The sequence below is a fragment of the Rhyacophila brunnea genome, unplaced genomic scaffold (assembly GCF_057557595.1).
Source record: "Rhyacophila brunnea isolate RB1 unplaced genomic scaffold, BYU_Rbru_1.0 scaffold_24, whole genome shotgun sequence".
In the NCBI taxonomy this organism is placed as follows: Eukaryota; Metazoa; Arthropoda; class Insecta; order Trichoptera; family Rhyacophilidae; genus Rhyacophila; species Rhyacophila brunnea.
Genome location: NW_028232904.1, coordinates 12,502,319 through 12,522,450, shown reverse-complemented (window position 1 = coordinate 12,522,450; position 20,132 = coordinate 12,502,319). Strand labels below are relative to the sequence as shown.

Sequence of the window (20,132 nt, the reverse complement as noted above, 5' to 3'; positions counted from 1 at the left end):
CTTCCATCCACTCTCGACGATAGCATTCAGGTCCTTGAGAACTGGGTCCCCTTCTTCATGGTACTTCAAGTAAGCTTTCTTAAACTCGACGCGGCCCTTCTTAGGCCAATTGGACGGAGGAGGGGGTGAATCGAGGCCTACTTCTTTAGGTAGCTTGGTGTACTGCAGGACACGTTCAACAGATGTCATCTGCGTAATGACATCTGTAGTTTGCTTGATGCCGTGCTGCAGCATTCCAGTCATGATCAGCGATTGGCTGATGGCCAGTCCTACGTCGCCCGCGAAAGTGTTATCTGTAAAAGAAGTATATTTCTTTAGGAACTGTGCAATTTATAATTCGATTCAAAGAAAGAATTCAAATAACCTCTTATAGTAAATTAAAAAATGTTGGTAAGTCGATAATTTAGGTATTAAGAGTTAACAACGGATTATTTGTCTATATTATATGCTTGAGAAAAAAATTTAAGGTCATCCGATATATATTATAGAACATGCACATAAAGCACAAAGATATTAGCATTATGTCTGATTTTAGAGGGCATGTCAACCTTTCAAATTGATGGTTTAGTTAAGGTAAGGCTTAATTTGATTTTTAAAAACTAACCAGCACCATCTGCAAATTGTATTCTTAGTTCAATGAAAACAAATAAGTATGACTGACAAAGTTTAGTGTGTATTATTTATGTCGAATCTTAACAGCCTACCTCCACCCCTAGCGACTGCAATGTAGGGTACATACCTTTTCCAATAATGAGGAAGGTGAATGTTACGATGATAACAAAGACACAGCAGAAAAAGCTCAACCAGAATCCAAAAGCGGTGTTAGCTGCAATCGATATGTACCTAAATGAACAAAAGGTTTAGACTATAGATAGAACCATTATACGTTATTTCTGTTATGACATTTGAAATTATTTAACAAGCGTATCAAGCATGGCTAAGTTGGTAACGTTAATCATGTCCGATCCTAATAAGATCGAGTGTGGAGAGTGAAGGTTTTGTATTAAGGCTATACCTCAGCTGAGGCACGGTCTAAAAAGATCGTGACTAGGCGATGCGCGGATTGTGTAAATGACGCGTGCCTAACGAAATATAATTTGTCATAAAAATTAAACATGCGTCCATTTAATGTTCTGTTTATTGTTCTATAAGTAACAATAATAATATATTCATTGACATGTTATCTTTTTCAAGTAAATGGGTAACGTTTTTTACGTGTTCACAGCTCGACTTTCGCTCTCCGATCGGCAGTGAGTCCAAAATTTCGTCGCACCTTATGATTTGCCGTTTCACTGAAGTATGCTCTTAACAGATTTTGTTTTTACAAGAAATGGATGTCAGCCACTTGTTCAACCTATTGGGTCCATACTCTGACTCAAACACAAATCGAAAAACAATATGAGTACTTGCTAGACCCAGGATTTGAACCTAAGACTGACGACGTTAGAAGCCGACGACGTTAGAAGCCGACGCTTAAGCCGCACGGCCATCATGGGTTGTCACAAACATTGTCTTTTTACTTAGCAGGGCCGTATAGAGATGGAAATCCACTGATTAAGTTAGGTGCAAGTACTACAGCTATGCCATTGATTTGCCAATTTGCAGGATGTATGTCATTTAAGCTCCATCATTATAGAAGAAGGGTTGTTCTTAACATCCCTGGCCCTGTTTAATTTGTTTTAAGTAAGATAAATGTACATCGATCAATGAAACGGCCTCGTGCAAAGCTGGCTGCTTAAGCTAAGTATTCCATTTTAAATATTTTTAAACTAATATTTTGTGTACAGTTGGAAACTTTAATCATTCTTACCAAGCTCCGCTATGGACATCCTGATGCTTGTCGAATTCCTTCTTGAGCATTTCTTGAGCTCCGCACGCCCTGATGGTACTTAAACCATTCAGTGTGGCCGTCAAATGAGAGAAGACAGGGCTGCGTGTAATACCTTCTAACCTAAAAAAATAAAACAGATTGACACAATTGCGAATCATCGACTGTTTATAATGTACTTATTTAGTTGAGAGATTATTAACACGTCACATAAGCACATGCAAGTTCATGGTAAGCTATCCACAAGCAAAAAGTGTACAATGTCATTTTAGTTGGTATTTAAATGCATTAAACCATACTGAAGTCACCTCACCCATATCATGACTTTTTATTTTCTGTAAATTTACACATTTTCGAGTCACATGATCTTTGTTTTTAATGGTTTGGAGTGGAACTACAAATTACAGGTAATTAATACAATGTTTTGTAGTTTGTCATTTTTTATTACTGAATGTTCTGATGGTTCTGAACATATCGAGGGCTTAGCCGGCTCGCAAATCACAACTCGCCTTGTGTGCCTGACGGCCATAAATCAAATTCTCTGAGACCGCCGATGAATGTTGCATGCTACAACCTCGCACATCTGCCTAGCGGCAAACGTCAAACGCGAAAAAGGAGAAGTCTCTCGTCTGCCATTTTTATTGTGTTGATTGTATGAACAAACGTCAAACGCGGTGACCAGCGATGAGCGAGCAATGACAGTGTAGACAGAGACAGAAATGGCCGATGGCCGCAGGCTGTGCGCTTGCGCGGAGCCGACATTTTTCGAGATCGACATGCAGGCTTTGGCCAATGAAACTCGAGGCATGTCGCAGGGTCGCAGAGTTGCAGTTGCATCGGCCAATCTGCGAAGCTACATTTGATAACGTTTGTTTCTTGGTTTAAGATGACGTCACATCGACGAATTCGTCGTAAGACGCTATCTACAAAAGTGCAACTTTACAGGAGAGCCAAAAATTATTATTTTAGATTCTTGTAACTCAACAAGGGAAATGTTTATTTAAGACTTAATGTTAATATTTTATAATTTATTGTGTATTGTACATTTATCTTGCTTATGATGATGTTAAAATTTATAGGGATAGTTTAAAAAAAATATGAAAACAAGGATAACTTATGTAGTTAGCGTTAAACTTTACTGAAGATTTAATAAGAAATTAGAAAAGATTGACATAACGTTGTTTGACTATCATATAGCCGTAAATGTAAAATAACGTTATCTCAAAAAAAAAAAAAAAACACTCTTTTGTAGATAACGTTGTCTGACTTTAAGCACTCGATATAATCTCAGCTATTCTTAAGGCCATGCATTAGTTGAGGCACGGTCTAAAAAGATCGTTGCTAGGCGATGTGCGGATTGCGGGTCGCGGGTGAAAATGACGCCTGTCAAACGAAATATTATTTCTCATATAAATCCAACATACGTCCATTTTATGTTCTGTTTATTATTCTATTAGTATCAATAATAATATATTCATTGACATGTTTGCTTTTTAAAGTAAATGGGTAAAGTTTTTAGTCATCTTTACACGATTTTAGAATTAATTGGCCCGTCGCCATCACGCAGCAAAGTGACGTGCGTCCGACTCCACGTTCTCTCAATGAATGCGAAGCAAGTACAAATTTTCGTCGCGCGTACAGTTGAACATTATTTGGCGTTTCACTGATGCGTCACCTTAACAGTTTGCACTGTAGCATGTTTTACGTAATTTTCATTGGTTCAAATTAACACGGAAGCTATTCCATATACAAGGCGTTATGAGCTGCTATCGGTGGTTATCTACAATAATTGGTAAATTTGTGATACGACGTAAAATTTAATTCGGTAGACATGCGTGTGAGTGAGCTGGTGTCCAGATTCAAATACTTGGGTGCCACGGTTGCCGATGATGGTGGTATTTCTGGTGAGCTTTGAATCCGCATGGGTGTGGCGGGCTGTGCATTCAACCAGCTTGGAGTCGCATGGAGGTCAATGCTGTATTCTGTGAGGACCAAATGACGTTTGTTTAATGCGTGCATGCTACCTGTGCTCCTGTATGGCTGTGTGACATGGCGTTTTACTAAGCTTCAAGAGTCTCGGCTTTTGAGCTTTGAGAATCGATGTCTCCGCCGAATCTTAGGGGTACATTGGTACGACTGCGTTACAAACACCCGAGTTCGTGAGCAGACACAACACCCTTCGGTGATTGAAGTTATCACTAAGAGACGATTTACGTGGCTGGGACACGTATTCCGGATGCCGCCAAAGAGTGCGGAACTTTGTATCCTTGTGGCACAGCCTCAAGGGTTCCGTCGCCATGGCCGGCCTTCCCTCACCCTGCAGCGGTGCTACAAAAGCGACCTACGTGCTGCAGGTCTGACATGGCGGGAGGCGCAGGAGTTGTGCGATGGACCGAGGGAAGTGGCGCCAACTTGTGCTTGCCCTATGCCCCAATGTTGGGACGTGACAGGGTGGAAGAAGAAGAAGAAGACATGAGTGTGAAATACGTTTCTATTCGGTCAAATTCAGGTATGTTCGTACTGGCGTATTTATGTTTTTTTCCACCTGAACCTTGAAATGCTTGAAATTTTGATTGAAACGTCAAACATAACATAACCTACAATTTTATTAGTCATGTCATTGCAGCATGTAGTAAAGAAAATATTACATTACTACTAGTTACTCGATATTTGACAGCTCGCGGAGATTTATAAATTAAGGCGACGGCCTTGACGTAATTATTTTTCAAAACAGCCACATCTTGCATCTCAATTCTTAATAATATGTAATTGACATACTCTATCTTGCTCTAAATGTTAATACAGCCAAGAGAAGGGCTGTTAAAAGATAGCACTTTTTGACAACTTATTGTGATAGTTAACTGCCTGAATACAAATAGTGATAAATATGATATATTTATCACATTTAACTCTTTTTGTGTGTTAAGTCAAATGTTAGAATAGTCTCGCTGGCTTTACACACGTTTTATAGCTTGCAACAAAGTCGGAAGATGATCAGTATACATAATTGTCACTGAAGTGAGTTATTCAAAAAGTAGCACCCCCACTACGCATAGAATCCATACTATTCATAGCGCTCGACTCACTTTCCAACATTGGTATATTTCTAATTTTTGAATGTACTCAATATTTCCGCCAATCATTTATTTTGTTAATACTAAATCACTGTCTCTTTGTCTGATTGGACAATGGCGTGTGTCTGGTGTGAATATTTGGACATCACAAATTTATCGACAAAATCATGTCTGTGGAGTGAACGCAACTTTCTTGACATTTAATTTACCTTTTGACATCTTGCGCAGTGGCCAGATAGAGTATAGTCATCTTGTAGAGGATGAAGCCGATGACCAGCATGACGATCATCATGTACGGACTCTTTATAGCCACCATCATCAAGATTCCTAGACCCACCATGAATACCTAAAAGATATACACAAAATCCATATTATTATTCGAAATATAGTATCGAATGTCGTTTACTCCTTTTTGACAAAGCTAAATTATATTGTGTATCAATTATCTAAGCAAACACCAAATGTTGTATTATATTATCCAAATTATTGAAATCGGTTTGGCATTGTTTATATGCATGCTTCATCTGAGGTAGAGTTGCAATACTTGCAATTAGAAATTAGTACGTATTGTACAAATGCCAGGGATATTGTATCCGTGGTGGATGCATTATTCAAATAAACCATTGGTAAAGTAACCAATCAATTATTTTCAATTTAAATAAACTGTTAATTTATGGTTAGTTAACGTAATTATATCGTTAAATATCGATTTTTATTATGGAATTTTAAAAATGGCACGACTAAAAGCAACATTGCCATGTTATCTATTGTTTTGCTATACTTTTAACTATGTAAAGGGTTCATCATTGCACTTGGCCCTAAGAATTACAAAATTATTTCAACACATATACTTAGCCGTTTGACAAAAAAAAAAAGATTTGATTTATTCACCTGAACAGTTTCCACATAGAGTCTGGGAATCATTTCATCCACAGATCCCATATCCTTGGAGAAACGATTCAGAATACGGCCGGAGGGATTGGTATCGAAGAAACGCATTGTGGCCTGCAGGATATTGCCGAACATAGTATTATGTAGCTTCACCGACGCCCGCATGCACACCCAGAAGAACATCAGGGACCTGCAAAGCCACACCACCGTTCAGTCATCAGGTCATGGTAGTGATTGCTCCGACAAAGTTTTCATAAGTAAACAGCATTATGCATTTACAGATCTGTAGTTAAGAAGTAAAATGGAGAGTCGTAGTAGAAAACGGGTGAAACTTTCGTCTGAAAAATCAATTGAAGTCTGGTCCCTCGCGTTGGCGTTGAATTATGAGTCAGATTGCTGGACTTGACTTTGATGTATTTTGAGAAAAAGTTATGGCAACCTCTTCTAAGATGAACCTATCACCAAAGTATACGGTAGAGATGGGAAAACTGGTTGATTTTGAAGACTACCTTATTAAGAAGTATACTTACTACCAGTATAAAAAAATACTTAGTATATAAACTTATTCCAAAATACTTACTAGTATTTGTAATACTATATAGATCGTTTGGCGTGCGTATGCGACAAAAGTTTCATACTCAACTGAAACTAAAACCAACTCCATATTATTAGTATTTTAAAACACATATTGGCTCAGGGAACTCAGACTGTGTATCGGCTTTAATATAATCGCTAAAAATACGCTGAGCTCCGCTTGTCGAAAAGTCCCATTTATTATAAAATTTTAAATTTATGAGTTGTTTTCTGTTAGGTTACAATATTATTGTTAACAAAAATGAATAACAGTGATTTTTTTAAATTTTAAACATGTTTTGAGCGGTTTATAACAAGCCTAAGCCTGTGCGTCATCTCACCACTGTGCTGCGACACAAAATTTATGACCTATTATTATTCATACATTCGAACGCAATAGACTAATAAATTAAAAATACCTATATTCAAGTGCTATTTCGTTCATGCGCATTTAATGTCAATAGTGTTGAAAGTCTACCAACTGGCGAGTGCACAGAACAGCGACTCGCGATGATATCATCACAAGTTTTTAGGAATAAGTTTATTGGGCCACAAATACTTAGTATGGGTAGTTTCATCCGAAACTTGAGTACACAAACTCAACTCACTCCAACTCACCTCTAGTATACGGTTATCTCTTTCCAATAAGAAAGCTCACGGCGAACTGTGCTACGGTGAAATGTAATATGTACAATTTACATGTAAACGATTAGGAGCGACGAAAGTGTAAAATAAGTTTTGACAATGACTAGATTTATGTCTTTGTATTATATCTTTGTGTTATTCTAATTTCAATGTTTGCAGGTGTGTTAAATTTCAAACAAACAGTTGTGCATGATAATGCGTCGGTGACACATTATTATAATAATTGATTGTCCTAAACATGTTGGGTGGAATTTTATAAATTTTAAATGTCCCGCCATTTGCACATAGTACATACAAAGAGAAGAATCTGATCATGCAAAGTGAACGCTCGTCGGTTAAAGAGACATTTATGATGCTCTGAAATACTCTATACTTGAAAATGTAAACCCACACCATAATGTACTCTATGAAGGTCGGGAGAGATATTTGGTCTGGTCTTTGCCCTCCCGTCTCTTAGAGTGAAGGTTTATGTATAATCGTCTAAATTGTTTCTGTAAGAATGTCAAAGTCATAAAAAAAGTAGTTACCGCATAGGAACCACTCCCTTGACATGAAATCACGACAAATAGTTTTTATTAGAAAATCTGTCTACTAGAAAATAACCTAGGGACTAACGGTTACAACATGCATTTGTATAATGACAAAAGTTTACAAAGTATAATTAATTGTTTGCGGGCATATGTATATTGATCTGGCCTAGGCTTCACATAAAATGGCAATAGATCTTCACCTGATAGTAGTAACAACGACACACGCAATAATCAAAGCGCTGTAGACATAAATTGCCGTCTGCGTATCATGGAAGTTGCTGGTGTAGGTTGTATTATCTTGCGGCACCGTGATGTTTTCAAAGACGTTCACAGTGTCCAGGAAGGTGCCCAAAATGGTGGGAACGGTGGGGGAGTTAGTCTCGGGCAATAATGATGACATGTCGTCTGTTGAATTAGCATCGATTAAGGAGCTCGGGGTTAGGTTATCGAGAAGAGCTGCTGTCATATTGTCTTGGTGAGCTTTCAGATATTCTTCATTGTTGGACCTGAAATAAATGTACACATTTTTAAATCGTCAATTAATTGTCAACGTGACAAGTATAGAATAGCAAAAATCGATTGCACCCAAAAATATTTAAGAAAAATCTTCTTTCATGCAGAAAAGCTAAGTATTACAATATAATTATGAAAATGAAGCGGAAGAAGGGGTTATTAGGGCCATATTCCTCTGGAAGATTCGGCAAAACGTATAAATTTTAATGTCAATATTAAGAAGATCAAGTAGACAGCCAAGAAAAATTTTGGCTGTTTTAAAGTACATGGGATCCAATATCTCCCAAAAGAATGAGATGAACCTCGAACTTGCAAGCAGACTGAAGAGTGAAAATGCAGCATTCTTCGCACTGAAGAGTCTATTCAGGTCCAAGTTATTGTCCAAAAAGACAAAATTCCGGGAATACAATGTGACCGTGAAACCAATCGATCCGTAAGGATGGGAAACCTGGAGCCTAATGTAAAAACAAGAGAAGGCAATACAAGTATTCGAAAACAAAATTCTTCAAAGAATACTCGGACTGGTTAAACAAAAGAAATAGTGGCCGCATTCGTACGAATGCTGAGCTCTGCTAACGATTTAAGTCCAATATAGTGTTTTGCGGATGCAGTTTTAAGCAGCATTTAGACCAAGCGAGTGAATGTTCGTTCTTCCTCCACTGCAGTGAAATTGTCTTGACGTAAACGCTTATTATCGAGCGAGCTAGCATTCTTTTGGATTCTACGCAGATTCGCTGCATGTAGCTAGAATGCACTAAGAATGCTCGTTTATTTGATAAATAGATTATATTCTCTAGCTCTTTTAGTTTAAACTTGTTTTGTGGATATCGTTCACTAGGCGTTTACACCAGCCGAGCATGAACAGAATGCTCTGGCTCTCGCTGTACGTCTTGTTCGTTTGGTCTAAATGCACCTTTAGATACGATGGATTTAGAGCTCTCCATAAAGTTTATAAAGGAACCCCAGTAGGCACTCGGTTTCTAGGCTGCCCCCGGAGGAGATGGGCAGGTAACATCAAAAGGCGTGCAGAGGCTGAGTGTGACCGGGTGGAGAATGTAATGTGACAAGATTATTGACTTGTTATTACCTTGGATACACTATGCAATTGCTTGGAGTAACCATGGTACTAACAACTCAATAATCCTATTACGATACACTCCACTTGCGGTGAGTGCAATAGAATAAAGGCGCTGGACAATAAATCTCTCAATGTAAGTGTGAGGATTGCTATACATAATTTTGCAATGCAAAAAGACTTGCAGAACCATATTACCAGCTTCATTATGTAAAGGCTCCTATCTCCATAGAAGAAGATATTTCTTCAGAAATTCTGTGATAATTAATTATTATTACCATGCTGTGAGGTAGAGATCTCCGATGGAAGTGATGGCCTGCGCTGCGAGGATCATGAGAAAGGTTGTCGTCAGGAGGAATATTCCGCCGCCCGACGTGAAATACTTCTTGTACACGGAGAACGATAAGCCACCTGTAAATTGTAGAAACATTTTGATGCAACCTGAGATTCTGTATGACTTAATGTATGGAAAACTAGACTACTACTTCTTCTTTTTTTCTTTTGATCATGGATGATCCTAATAAGATCATATCGAAAGCTTAATCTGCAAACCAGGTAACTGCACTTTTGACCAAAAATGAGATTTTGATGGCTTTTTGTTATAAAGCATGTTTTCTATGCTCACACAAAATTGCAAACTCCTAAACCTATAAATCAATACGTTATAGTTCTTCAAACAAAACAGCCAACTGCAGGTGTCAAATTTCCAATATCGTGAATGGAACAACTCCGCTCTTTATATATAAAAGGGAAGCTAAAATAGTGTATTAATTTATAGTGCAGCTAATTTGTAAATAAAAAACGTTAGCAAATGTATTTTTGTAATTGTTAAATTCCACTCGATAGTTAAATTATTAAGTTTTTTCTAATTCCAAACAATTTGCCCAAATGGAGTTAGCTGGTTTGTAGATTAAGCAGTCGATATGGGAGGTTTGTATTAACAGATTTTTGTTTTTACGAGAAAATGGATTCTGGCCACTTGCTAAACTTAGGTCCATACTCCGACTCCAAACACAAATTGAAAAACAATATGTGTATTTATCTCTTTAGACGCAGGTAACAGTTGCAACTTTCTTATGAGGTTTGATGTATGGCTGTGTCGCAGACGAGATGATTTTGTATGTGCCAAATTTCAAAACAGACTGCAGTCTGAAGAAGACCTAAGGCGCAGCCTGTCTAATAAAACACCAAGATTTGATGGACTCACAAAACATATCATACACTGTTTTTTTTCGACCATAGCCGATCTTAAGAAAATCATATGGGCCTCCACAGGGCGGAGGTTTGTATTAACAGAATTTGTTTTTTACGAGAAATGGATGTCAGTCACTTGGTCAACCTATTAGGTCCATACTCTGACTCGTACACAAATTGAGAAACAATATGTGAACTTGTCAGACCCAGGATTCGAACCTGGGAATCACGATGCTATAGGCCGACGCTTAAGCCGCGCAGCCATCGTGGGTGTTTAAGGTTCATATTAATAAGATCTAATGTTGTTACCAATAGCGTATTTAATTTTTGCAAAACCAAAACTAATTTGGGTCACGGGTCAGAAAGGTTAAGAAACACTTCCGGATATTCCTTTTGAAAGTACTTAGAGCTAATACCATGTGGTTTTTGCAAAAGGAATCTAAAGTACTGCGATTCTCAGTATAGAATACCGAAAAAGAAATAAAAGAAAATAACGTCAGATTACCTTTCTCCATGAGTTCTTTCTCTTCAGTGTTTTCTTCATCGTCATCTTCATCTTCGTCAAGCGGAACTAGCTGACCTTCATTCTCATGTTTTGACTGAAATTAAAAAATAAGTAAATTACTACAATAGCGCCTGTACACATGCATGGATTTACTTGCACCAATAGTATGTATTTTAAACTATCGCGATAATAACTGTTTACATATAAAGTGCTGGCTAACGCAGCACACACACACACACTCTCTTTCTCTGCACCAGTGCAATCGAATTGCAACCCGTGTCGTAGCTCTCTCATTTAACCGTCACTCTGGATAAAACTTAAATAAAATACACCGGCTTTATCGAAATACATACCTACCAATCCATATTGGTGATCAAATCGACGCATCATTTAACTATGCATATTGTTGTACTATATAGCTTTGGTTATGATATTATTGTTATAGTACTAGAATGTCGAGATGGGCACTGCCACCTGGTAATTTTTCCCAGTATTTTGTATAATTCTATATTAATAAATTACTGCAATGATAAGAAAAAATTTGTTAAGTAGGTATATTTTTTTGCTTACAGCCTTTTCTAGCTGACACATTCAATTGATCACATTGACACATGATCAAGGAAGAAGAAGATTGAATGAATTTTAAATGTTCATTCCACTTGTCATTGCGTGATGTTAGGAGGTATCGATATACCTAATCCGGTTAGGTAGATGATAATATGACATAAAATAACAGAAGGAAAACAAGGTTGACCAACATACTGAAGAAACACTAAGGAACTTACTTCGGAGAGTGATTTCTTTCTTTGGAGAGCCTTCTCCGGATTCTCAGTCTCGTCTTCATCAGACATAAGCTCCGAAAAGAGTGGATTCGTGCAGACCTCATCATATGTTCCTTGGATTTCAATTTGGCCCTAAAACAGTTTTTTATTAATTTATAAAACATATAAATATGTAATTCTTTCAACCAATTAACATTCGTGAAATAGTAGTGCAGTGTAGAAGCAAAATGATCACAATGTGAACACCCAGAAAACCATAATTTTTTTGTGATCTCATTGGGTCGAACTCGGAGTACCCGGGTGAAAGCCAAGTGACTTACCCACTGGACCATTCTGCGCATACGTAGTATGATGTTATTATTGGAGATTACACATTACCGTATTCGATCCTAAGAGGATCATATGAGGTCCATATGATCCTTTGGAATTTGTATAAACAGATTTTTGTTTTTATGAAAAATTAGTACTCTGGGTCCAAAAAATATGTGAATTTGCCAGACCTGTAACCCACGATATTATAAGCCGATGCAGTACTGCTCGGCTATCGTGGGTGTGAACCTGACCTAGCAAGACACAAGAATACTGACATTTTGACAGTGTCCATATGCTCCAACTAAGGAGTGGACATGGGCTAAAAAGAAGATGATCAAAGTCATAAACCTTCCGGCATTGTGCCTGTCGTTGATGTAAATTTTTATAATTTAAAAATACTCACATTCCGTAGAATAACGATGTTGTCAGCATTTTTGAGATGGTGCAGTTGATGTGTGACGAGGATCCTGGTTTTGTCACGGAGGAACCCTTCGATGCACTCCATGACAAGGTGGCGGCCGACGTGGGAGTCAACAGCCGACAGTGGGTCGTCCATTAAGTATAGATCAGCCTGGAGAACAAACACATAATTTATGACAACTCTCCAATGCTTTTTGTTCATATCTTAAGCAACATGCGACATGATTTAAAATTCAGATACAGATCAACTGAAAGGCTAGCAATAGTCACTTGTATGGTTTAAAATTAAGTTGTCATTCTATAGAAGAATCAAAGTCTTTGGAATAAATGAATAATTCATACCTGTCTATAGACGGCTCGTGCAAGATTAATCCTGGCTCTTTGTCCTCCCGATAAAGAAACTCCCCTCTCACCGACAAGGGTCATGTCACCGTGTGGGAACTGATCGAAATCTTTCTCCAGAGAGCATGCCTTCACAACCTAAATGCATTTTTTTCATATGATTACAGTGGAAAATCTAACATAAACGTAAATATTAATACTATCGACCGAGGGGTACTCGATGGAATTTGAATTTAAATTCTAATGGATTTAAGTCGTTACCCAGTGCTATTGTTTTTCCAGTAATAACGATTTGTACGCCTATTGAATGTATTATTAGTGATTAGGTATCTAATGATCTATTAGGTAGGGTTTTTAGGTAGCCATGGTTACTGATATACCACAATGATCGAGTTGCACATACCTGTCTATAGCGGTCTTTGTCAAACGGCTGACCAAAGATAATGTTCTGACGGACGGTGGCAACAAAAAGCCATGGCTCCTGAGAGCTGTACGCCAGGCTGGCCCCTCCGAGACTCATCGTTCCTTCAGATAATGGAAGTTCTCCCAGAAAAACTTGAAGTAGAGAGCTCTGAAATGAAAAAATAAAAGATAAAATTCTATTTAGTTTGGTTAAGGAAGGGTTTAATTGAATTGTAAAAACTAAAGGGGTCCGTAAACGAGCAACGTTTTACGGCAATGTGATACCGTAATTGATTTGCCGTTAATGGTTCCGCAAAACACGAAAATAGTAGTATATGCTGTTGAAATTTTCCATATATTGCCTATACTTTCTGGCAGCACGGTTGATAAATATATCGAATGCAATCGAAAATACGGCAATAATTCCAAGACAAATCTATTTCCATGGCAATAACAGCAACATCGTATTGACAATCGATCCTCTTTCTCGTGGTGTTGTAATTATTAATGTTATTGCTAATCGTCTAATAATATTTTACAATAAATAAATGGACACATGATAGACTATCAGATCTCATCAATGAGGTTCATATATGTCCTAAGTTATGGGACGTGGAAGGTACATTTTATAAAGATCGAAGTTGCCCAGCAACTGGGCAATAGTTTCACTATTTTTTTGGCAATTATATGGACAATCTACAATTTTTGATACCCATTTACGAGCCCCTTAACCAACACCATCTGCAATTTGTATTTGTAGCTAAATGAAAGAAAATAAGTATGACTGACAAAGTTTCTTCTTCTTCTTCTTCGGTCATATCCGCCCCTTAGTTGGAACATATGGACACCACGTGGCACCTCCAAGAATCCCTGTCGCTCGCCAGTCTTGTTGTTTCGTTCTAGGTCAAACCAGCATCCCGTAGCTCCACCGTATACACTCTGTAGATAGTATTTAGCAGCCTACAAGGACGCCGGAATCTGGTCGGTTTGAAGAACAGGCAAGCCAGATTGAGCTTCTCCTCTGGCATCTGCAGCACGTGGCCGAGCCAGGTTCGCCTTTTCACTCTCAGTGTGATAAGACGCTGCTTGGTGCGTTCTCTTATCTCCTCGTTGCTCCTAAAGTCATACCACACACAACCAGTCTCCGTTGCAAACATTTGTTTTCAAAGCTCAGTATACGGTTGCTCTGAGCCTTCGTAAGGTGCCATGATTTGCCAAAGTTTAGTGTGCATTATTAATGTTGGATCTTAACAGCCTATCTCTACCCTTTGCCACTGGCGTTTTGTATGCGTGAATTACTTTAAATTCCTTGTAAATATTTGATTATTTTTAAATTTAATTGATTATTAAATAGCAAATATACCTATACTTACATAACAATTTACATATACACACACAGATATATATATCGGGGCTACATAATCAAAAAAGTTTGGAAAACACAATTCTAAATAAACATTATGGTATTGTGGCATTGAATACCTAAATCCTTTCTGTCAAGGGCTATAACCTTCTGCCAGATGTAAAAATAACACAAACATTATTAAAATATAAGTAAACAGAGTTATCTACTTAATTTACTATGCCAACATTTGTTTTCGTATCACCCAAAGTCAAGTTATCTGAAACATTCTGAGTGAGTGTTGACATAAATAATATTGTGTAGGTACTCTAAGAACCAGCAGATCTATTCCAATGTAAAACTTCACTACCTGGGGTACGGGAAGAGTTTGGTGGGGGTACACGCTGCGCCGAGCTTCGGCTGCGCCTGGTGCAACAAGCATTAATACAACATCAATACAACATCCATGCTAGTAGGTTTATCGCATGCGGATTATTGTTGGAATTAGCTTCAGACGGATTCTTGAAAAATAAATATAAGGAGTGTACTTTAACATTTTGGAAGAATCATTTCTGCGAAGTGCTGAACCGCCCACCCCCTTTGGATCCCTTTGACATATCTGCGGAAGCTTTACTTTTGGACATTCCCCGAGCGACCGACATTTCCGATTGCCTGCCCACACACACCGAGATAAAATCGGCTGTGAAAAGGCTCAAGAATGGAAAGGCTCCGGGGGGAGACGGGATTCATCCTGAAATCCTCAAGTACAGCCTGAGCGCAATCCTGCACCCTATGTTTCATTTTATGACAAAGGTGTGGGAAGAAGAGCGCTGTCCAAGGGACTGGGTGAACGGTGAAATCATCACACTTCACAAAAAAGGTGACCCTCTAAGCTGCGACAATTACCGAGGCATTACGCTACTCAGTGTTCCGGGAAAGATTTTGGCAAACATCCTCTTGATGAGAATAAGGGACCCAATAATGCACGTCCTAAGGAAAAACCAAGCCGGGTTTCTACCTGGTCGAGCGTGTGCAGACCAAATCCACAACCTTCGATGTCTTCTCCAGCAGAGCCATGAGCTGAACAGTCCGATGGCCTGTTGCTTTGTGGATTATGAGAAGGCTTTCGACAGTCCGCACCGCCCCTCCCTCTGGACGATACTGGGAGCATACGGGATCCCTCCCAAGATCATTGCCATAATCAAAAGCCTGCATGAGAATAGCGAATGCTGTGTCAGAATTGGAGACACTGTCATGGAATGGTTCGGGGTCACGACCGGAGTCAGACAGGGTTGTGTCCTTGCACCGTTTCTCTTCATCATTTTCTTTGACTTCATACTACGGAAGTCAATACCACCCGACCGAGGCATACCTGTTACCCCCACGGTGAAGCTATGCGACCTAGAATACGCCGATGACGCTGTCCTATTCGACAACTCAATCGAGGGCATTCAAGAGACAATCGACAGGTTGCATAACAACTCCTCTCGCGTTGGTTTGAAAATCAACGCGAAGAAAACCAATGTCTTGTGTAATAGCACTTGTCCTGATCCAAATTTCCCTCTGATTAGCGACGGACAAAACATCGAGAGCGTCGACAGCTTCAAGCACCTGGGGGTACACATCACGGGAGATGGCATTTTGCAGAAAGAGCTCGCTATCCGAATGGGAATGGCTGGAGCAACATTCAACTCGATGCGGAATGTCTGGGACTCACGATTGTACTCGGTCAAAACCAAATGCCGCCTATTCGACGCTTGCATTCTGACGGTGCTGCTTTACGGTAGCGAATCATGGCACCTTACGAAGGCTCAGAGCAACCGTATACTGAGCTTCGAAAACAGATGTTTGCGACGAATACTGGGTGTGCGGTGATATGACTTTAGGAGCAACGAGGAGATAAGAGAACGCACCAAGCAGCCTCTCATCACGCTGAAAGTGAAGAGGCGACGTTGGACCTGGCTCGGCCACGTGCTGCGGACGCCAGAAGAGAACTTCAACCTGGCTTGCATGTTCTTCAAGCCGACCGGATTCCGGCGTCCTGGAAGGCCGCTAAATACAATCTACAGAGTGTATACGGCGGAGCTACGGGATGCTGGTTTGACCTGTAACGAAGCAAGAAGACTGGCGAGCGACAGGGATTCTTGGAGGCGCCGCGTGGTGTCCATATGCTCCAGTTAAGGGGCGGATATGGCAAAAGAAGAAGAAGACTTTAACATCATTCTGGTTGCAAATGCAACATGTGCCAGTTTTAACAGAGAAAGTCCTGAAATACATCTGCCTTTTCCAACTTCATATCTATGTGAAGTTGCTTTTTCAGCATTTTTTTCAGCAGTCAAAAAAAGGAACAGGCTTTTGGATGTGGAACCGCATCTCAGATTAAAATTAGCAACCAGGAAACCAAATTATGATGATCTGTCTCAATATAAACAATTTCATTCTTCTCATTGATGATAATGAATGTTATTTATAATATAACTTTTATTTATTTTATTATTTTTTTTTTTACGAGGGGTACTCAGTGTTACGAAAATTATAGAAGGGGTACATAGATGTCGAAAGTTCGAGAAACACTGATCTAGAACAATCCTGAGCTGATCTTGTTAATTCAGTCACTCTCTTGACGGTGCAGGTCCACCTGGAAGGCACACACCCTCATAACCACTTCCCTTCGATGGCATCATAGATCACTCATCTCTCCAGGCTCGGATCTCTTCTTCCTATGTCTCTTGCAGCTGGCCGGGAGACGTATCACAGGGCTGTATGGGCTGACACAGTTACGACACTTGCACTTTGCGTGTTGACTTGTCAGTGCAGATACTTTATTAGAGAGGAATTAAAAGCTTTCTTTTCTTTCTCTCCTCTTTGTCTTGATACCGGATGAAGGTCTCCCACAGGAGACCACCTCAAAGGACGGACCGAACCATCAACTTTCCCATAACACCACAGCCTACGTCCACTCTTCGCGGTTCTCGCAACCCTCGGCCGAGCGGAGCCCGCCTCCTCAAAAATCCGAAATTCGAATTCATTCACGCTCTCGCCAAAACACGGACGCAGTCTACAGAAAACGGCCGCTCGCGCCGCCTCTAGAATCCGTCGGTAAAACAGAGAAGTTCGCGATCGACAGACGAAGCGGACGCCGCCGATCTGTCAGTTGGATGGGCGCGAAAAAGCGCTCTCTTGCCCCTGACGCCGAACGAACAGCATCTCTCTCTTCAATTGGACACCGGACGCGAAGCCAAGCCAGCATCTCCACTTCTCCAGCCAAAAATACCGCGTCGGCGCCAAGCAAGCATCCTAAGCTAAAAGCATTCCGGACAGCCCAGCCAGCATTTCCCGCCAAAAAGACTGCATCTCCAAGCCGCAAACACTGACTCTCGCCTCGGATGCCAAGCATCAGCAGCCCAGCCGCGACACCACGTTTGCAGCCCGCCAAACCGCCAATTACCAACCCACCGCCACGACAATACCCTGTATCAACGACGTAAAATAAACCAGCAACAACACCATACACCGTGCGTTTCTGTCTCCCTCCCCCGCTTCTTTGGCCATGACATTATCACGGTCTGCCATCTATGCCTAAGCGCAAGAAGGCCGGTGATAAGCTGGCACCCAACGTGTTGCGGACTGTTGCCTGGGCTGCAGACGTGGTGTCGCGGGCTTGGCTGCTTGGGCTTCGCGTCCGAGGCGATGCTGGCTTTTCGGCGTCCGATGAAAGAGTGCGTGCTTGCGGCTTGGCGGTCTGCCGATGTCAAATGTGGTCTTTTTGGCGGGAGATGCGGGCTTGGCTTCGCGTCCGAGGCGGTGCTCGCTGTCCGGCGTCCAAGTGAAGAGAGAGATTTGGCTTGTCCAACTGTCAGATTGCCGGCATTAACGCGCTCTCTGTTTTACCGACGAATTGACTAGTGGCGGTGCGAGCGACCGTTTTCGGCAGACTGCGTCTGCGTTTTGGCGGGAGCGTCGACGAATTTGAATTTCGGAGGAGGCGGGCTCTGCTCGGCCGAGGGTTGCGAGAACCGCGAAGAGTGGACGTAGGCTGTGGTGTTTTGGGAAAGATGATGGTTCGGTCCGCCCTTTTAGGTGGTCTCCTGTGGGAGACCTTCATCCGGTATCAGTCTGCTTCCGCAAAGGTTTAGGCATTTTAATGATAATACAACTATATGCGATACTGAATACATACTGAATTATGGGGACGGGGAATGAAGTAGCGGTGAAAGTAAATTCGGAAGGAGGGTTTTAGTTAAAGAAGCATCCGTGGTGATGTAGAAGACGCACTGTTATTTCATTCACGCAACCCCCTCACGTCCCCTTTATTCATCTAAGCACAAGTAAAATATTAATAAACAGAATTTTAAAACTGACCTTTCCTGCCCCGACAGGTCCAACCACTGCGCAGAAGTCTCCAGGTTTGACGGTGATATTGATGTTTCGGAGGGTGTCTACGATGGGTTCCGCTTGCCAACTGCCCCTCGCCTTGTTCAGTACCACGTCGGTCCGTTTCTCAACTGCCTTCTTTTCCGTCCAGTTGGAGATCAGCTTGCCTTTAGTCACTTTCTCTTCCAACAGGAGGAATTCCTACAAATTACAATTGATTTTTTTATTTATCAATATGCTTTTAATAAATTTAGTTCAAATTACATATCATTTGTTAAGTGCGAAGTAAGTTAAGATGTGTCAAACGCTGACTAGCGAAAAAAAATTGCAAGAAACAGTGGCGTTACATCCTGTAAAGCAGTGCAGCCGACTAACTAGACTAAACCTGGGTTGGAAAACCTATGACCCTTTTTTGTCTGACACATGGGCGAAGTTTGAATTTTGTATGTGAGAGTTTAGTAGTTTTTTATAAATAATTTACGTAAAACCTATTAAATGTTTGAAATTCATTTCATCTGGCAATACTGGTTTGTTTCACCGACCTACCAACTATAAAACCGGAAAAACTCAGTGCTTTAGGATCACAGGGGCCTATCTACAAAAATATTTAAAATATAAAATTTGAGTTAGCCCTTTATATTTATTTGTGACACAAAGCTTTATGGTGTACAAACATCTGTTTACAAGAATACCTGCACACGGGACCAATCAAATCTAAAATGCGATAGGATCATCATTGGTCTCGGCAATCCGGTCAGCTGAGACAAGGAACAACTAGTATCGAGTATCGTACATGGAAAGCTTCATCTAAAGTAGGGCGTAGTCAAGACAATATGGTGAAATAGTGGATCTCTGATGACCCAGCCTGTATGTGCGGCGAGTTGGAAAGTGTTGAACACCTGTTCTTATGCAAGGCATGCCCACTGAAATGCCAACGTCAATGAGATTCTACAATTTGAGGAAAAAGAGGTTGCCTTTGCCAACTTCTGATGTGACGTCTTGTAGCAGCTGAAGATTCCGACTTCGAATCGAAATGCTAAGATTGCTATGAAAATGCTACGATGAAAAGTTTGCTAAATATTAACCCGCAATGGGAAATGACACTTTCATATACAGTCGAACTCGGATATTACGATCACGGAAATAACTAGATCTCGGATGTAATGAGGAAACATTTGTTGACATTTTAGTTTATGATTTTCCCCATACATTTATTCACTTTTATAACATCTCGGGTATACCGAGCAAAACTGTCAATGTGTGGATCATTTAAAAACAACATTTTCAACCCTAAGTAATAAAATCCGACCGGGCAGTTAATTAAACCGAT

At 40.2% G+C, this 20,132-nt stretch overlaps 1 protein-coding gene across 1 annotated transcript in view; it reads right to left on the bottom strand.

Moving 5' to 3' along the window:
* LOC147069060 (ATP-binding cassette sub-family C member 4-like) overlaps positions 1-20,132 on the bottom strand; it is a 124,358-nt gene that overhangs the window by 8,486 nt on the left and 95,740 nt on the right. The window contains exons 7-19 of the mRNA XM_085951514.1: positions 18,791-19,003; positions 13,088-13,255; positions 12,685-12,822; positions 12,326-12,493; positions 11,614-11,742; positions 10,829-10,922; positions 9,408-9,540; positions 7,742-8,047; positions 5,794-5,983; positions 5,112-5,248; positions 1,811-1,951; positions 740-843; positions 1-293 (exon numbers count right to left, since the gene is read on the bottom strand). Of these exons, the coding sequence (XP_085807640.1) occupies positions 1-293; positions 740-843; positions 1,811-1,951; positions 5,112-5,248; positions 5,794-5,983; positions 7,742-8,047; positions 9,408-9,540; positions 10,829-10,922; positions 11,614-11,742; positions 12,326-12,493; positions 12,685-12,822; positions 13,088-13,255; positions 18,791-19,003 (2,214 nt within the window). The remainder of the gene's footprint in view (positions 294-739; positions 844-1,810; positions 1,952-5,111; positions 5,249-5,793; positions 5,984-7,741; positions 8,048-9,407; positions 9,541-10,828; positions 10,923-11,613; positions 11,743-12,325; positions 12,494-12,684; positions 12,823-13,087; positions 13,256-18,790; positions 19,004-20,132) is intronic.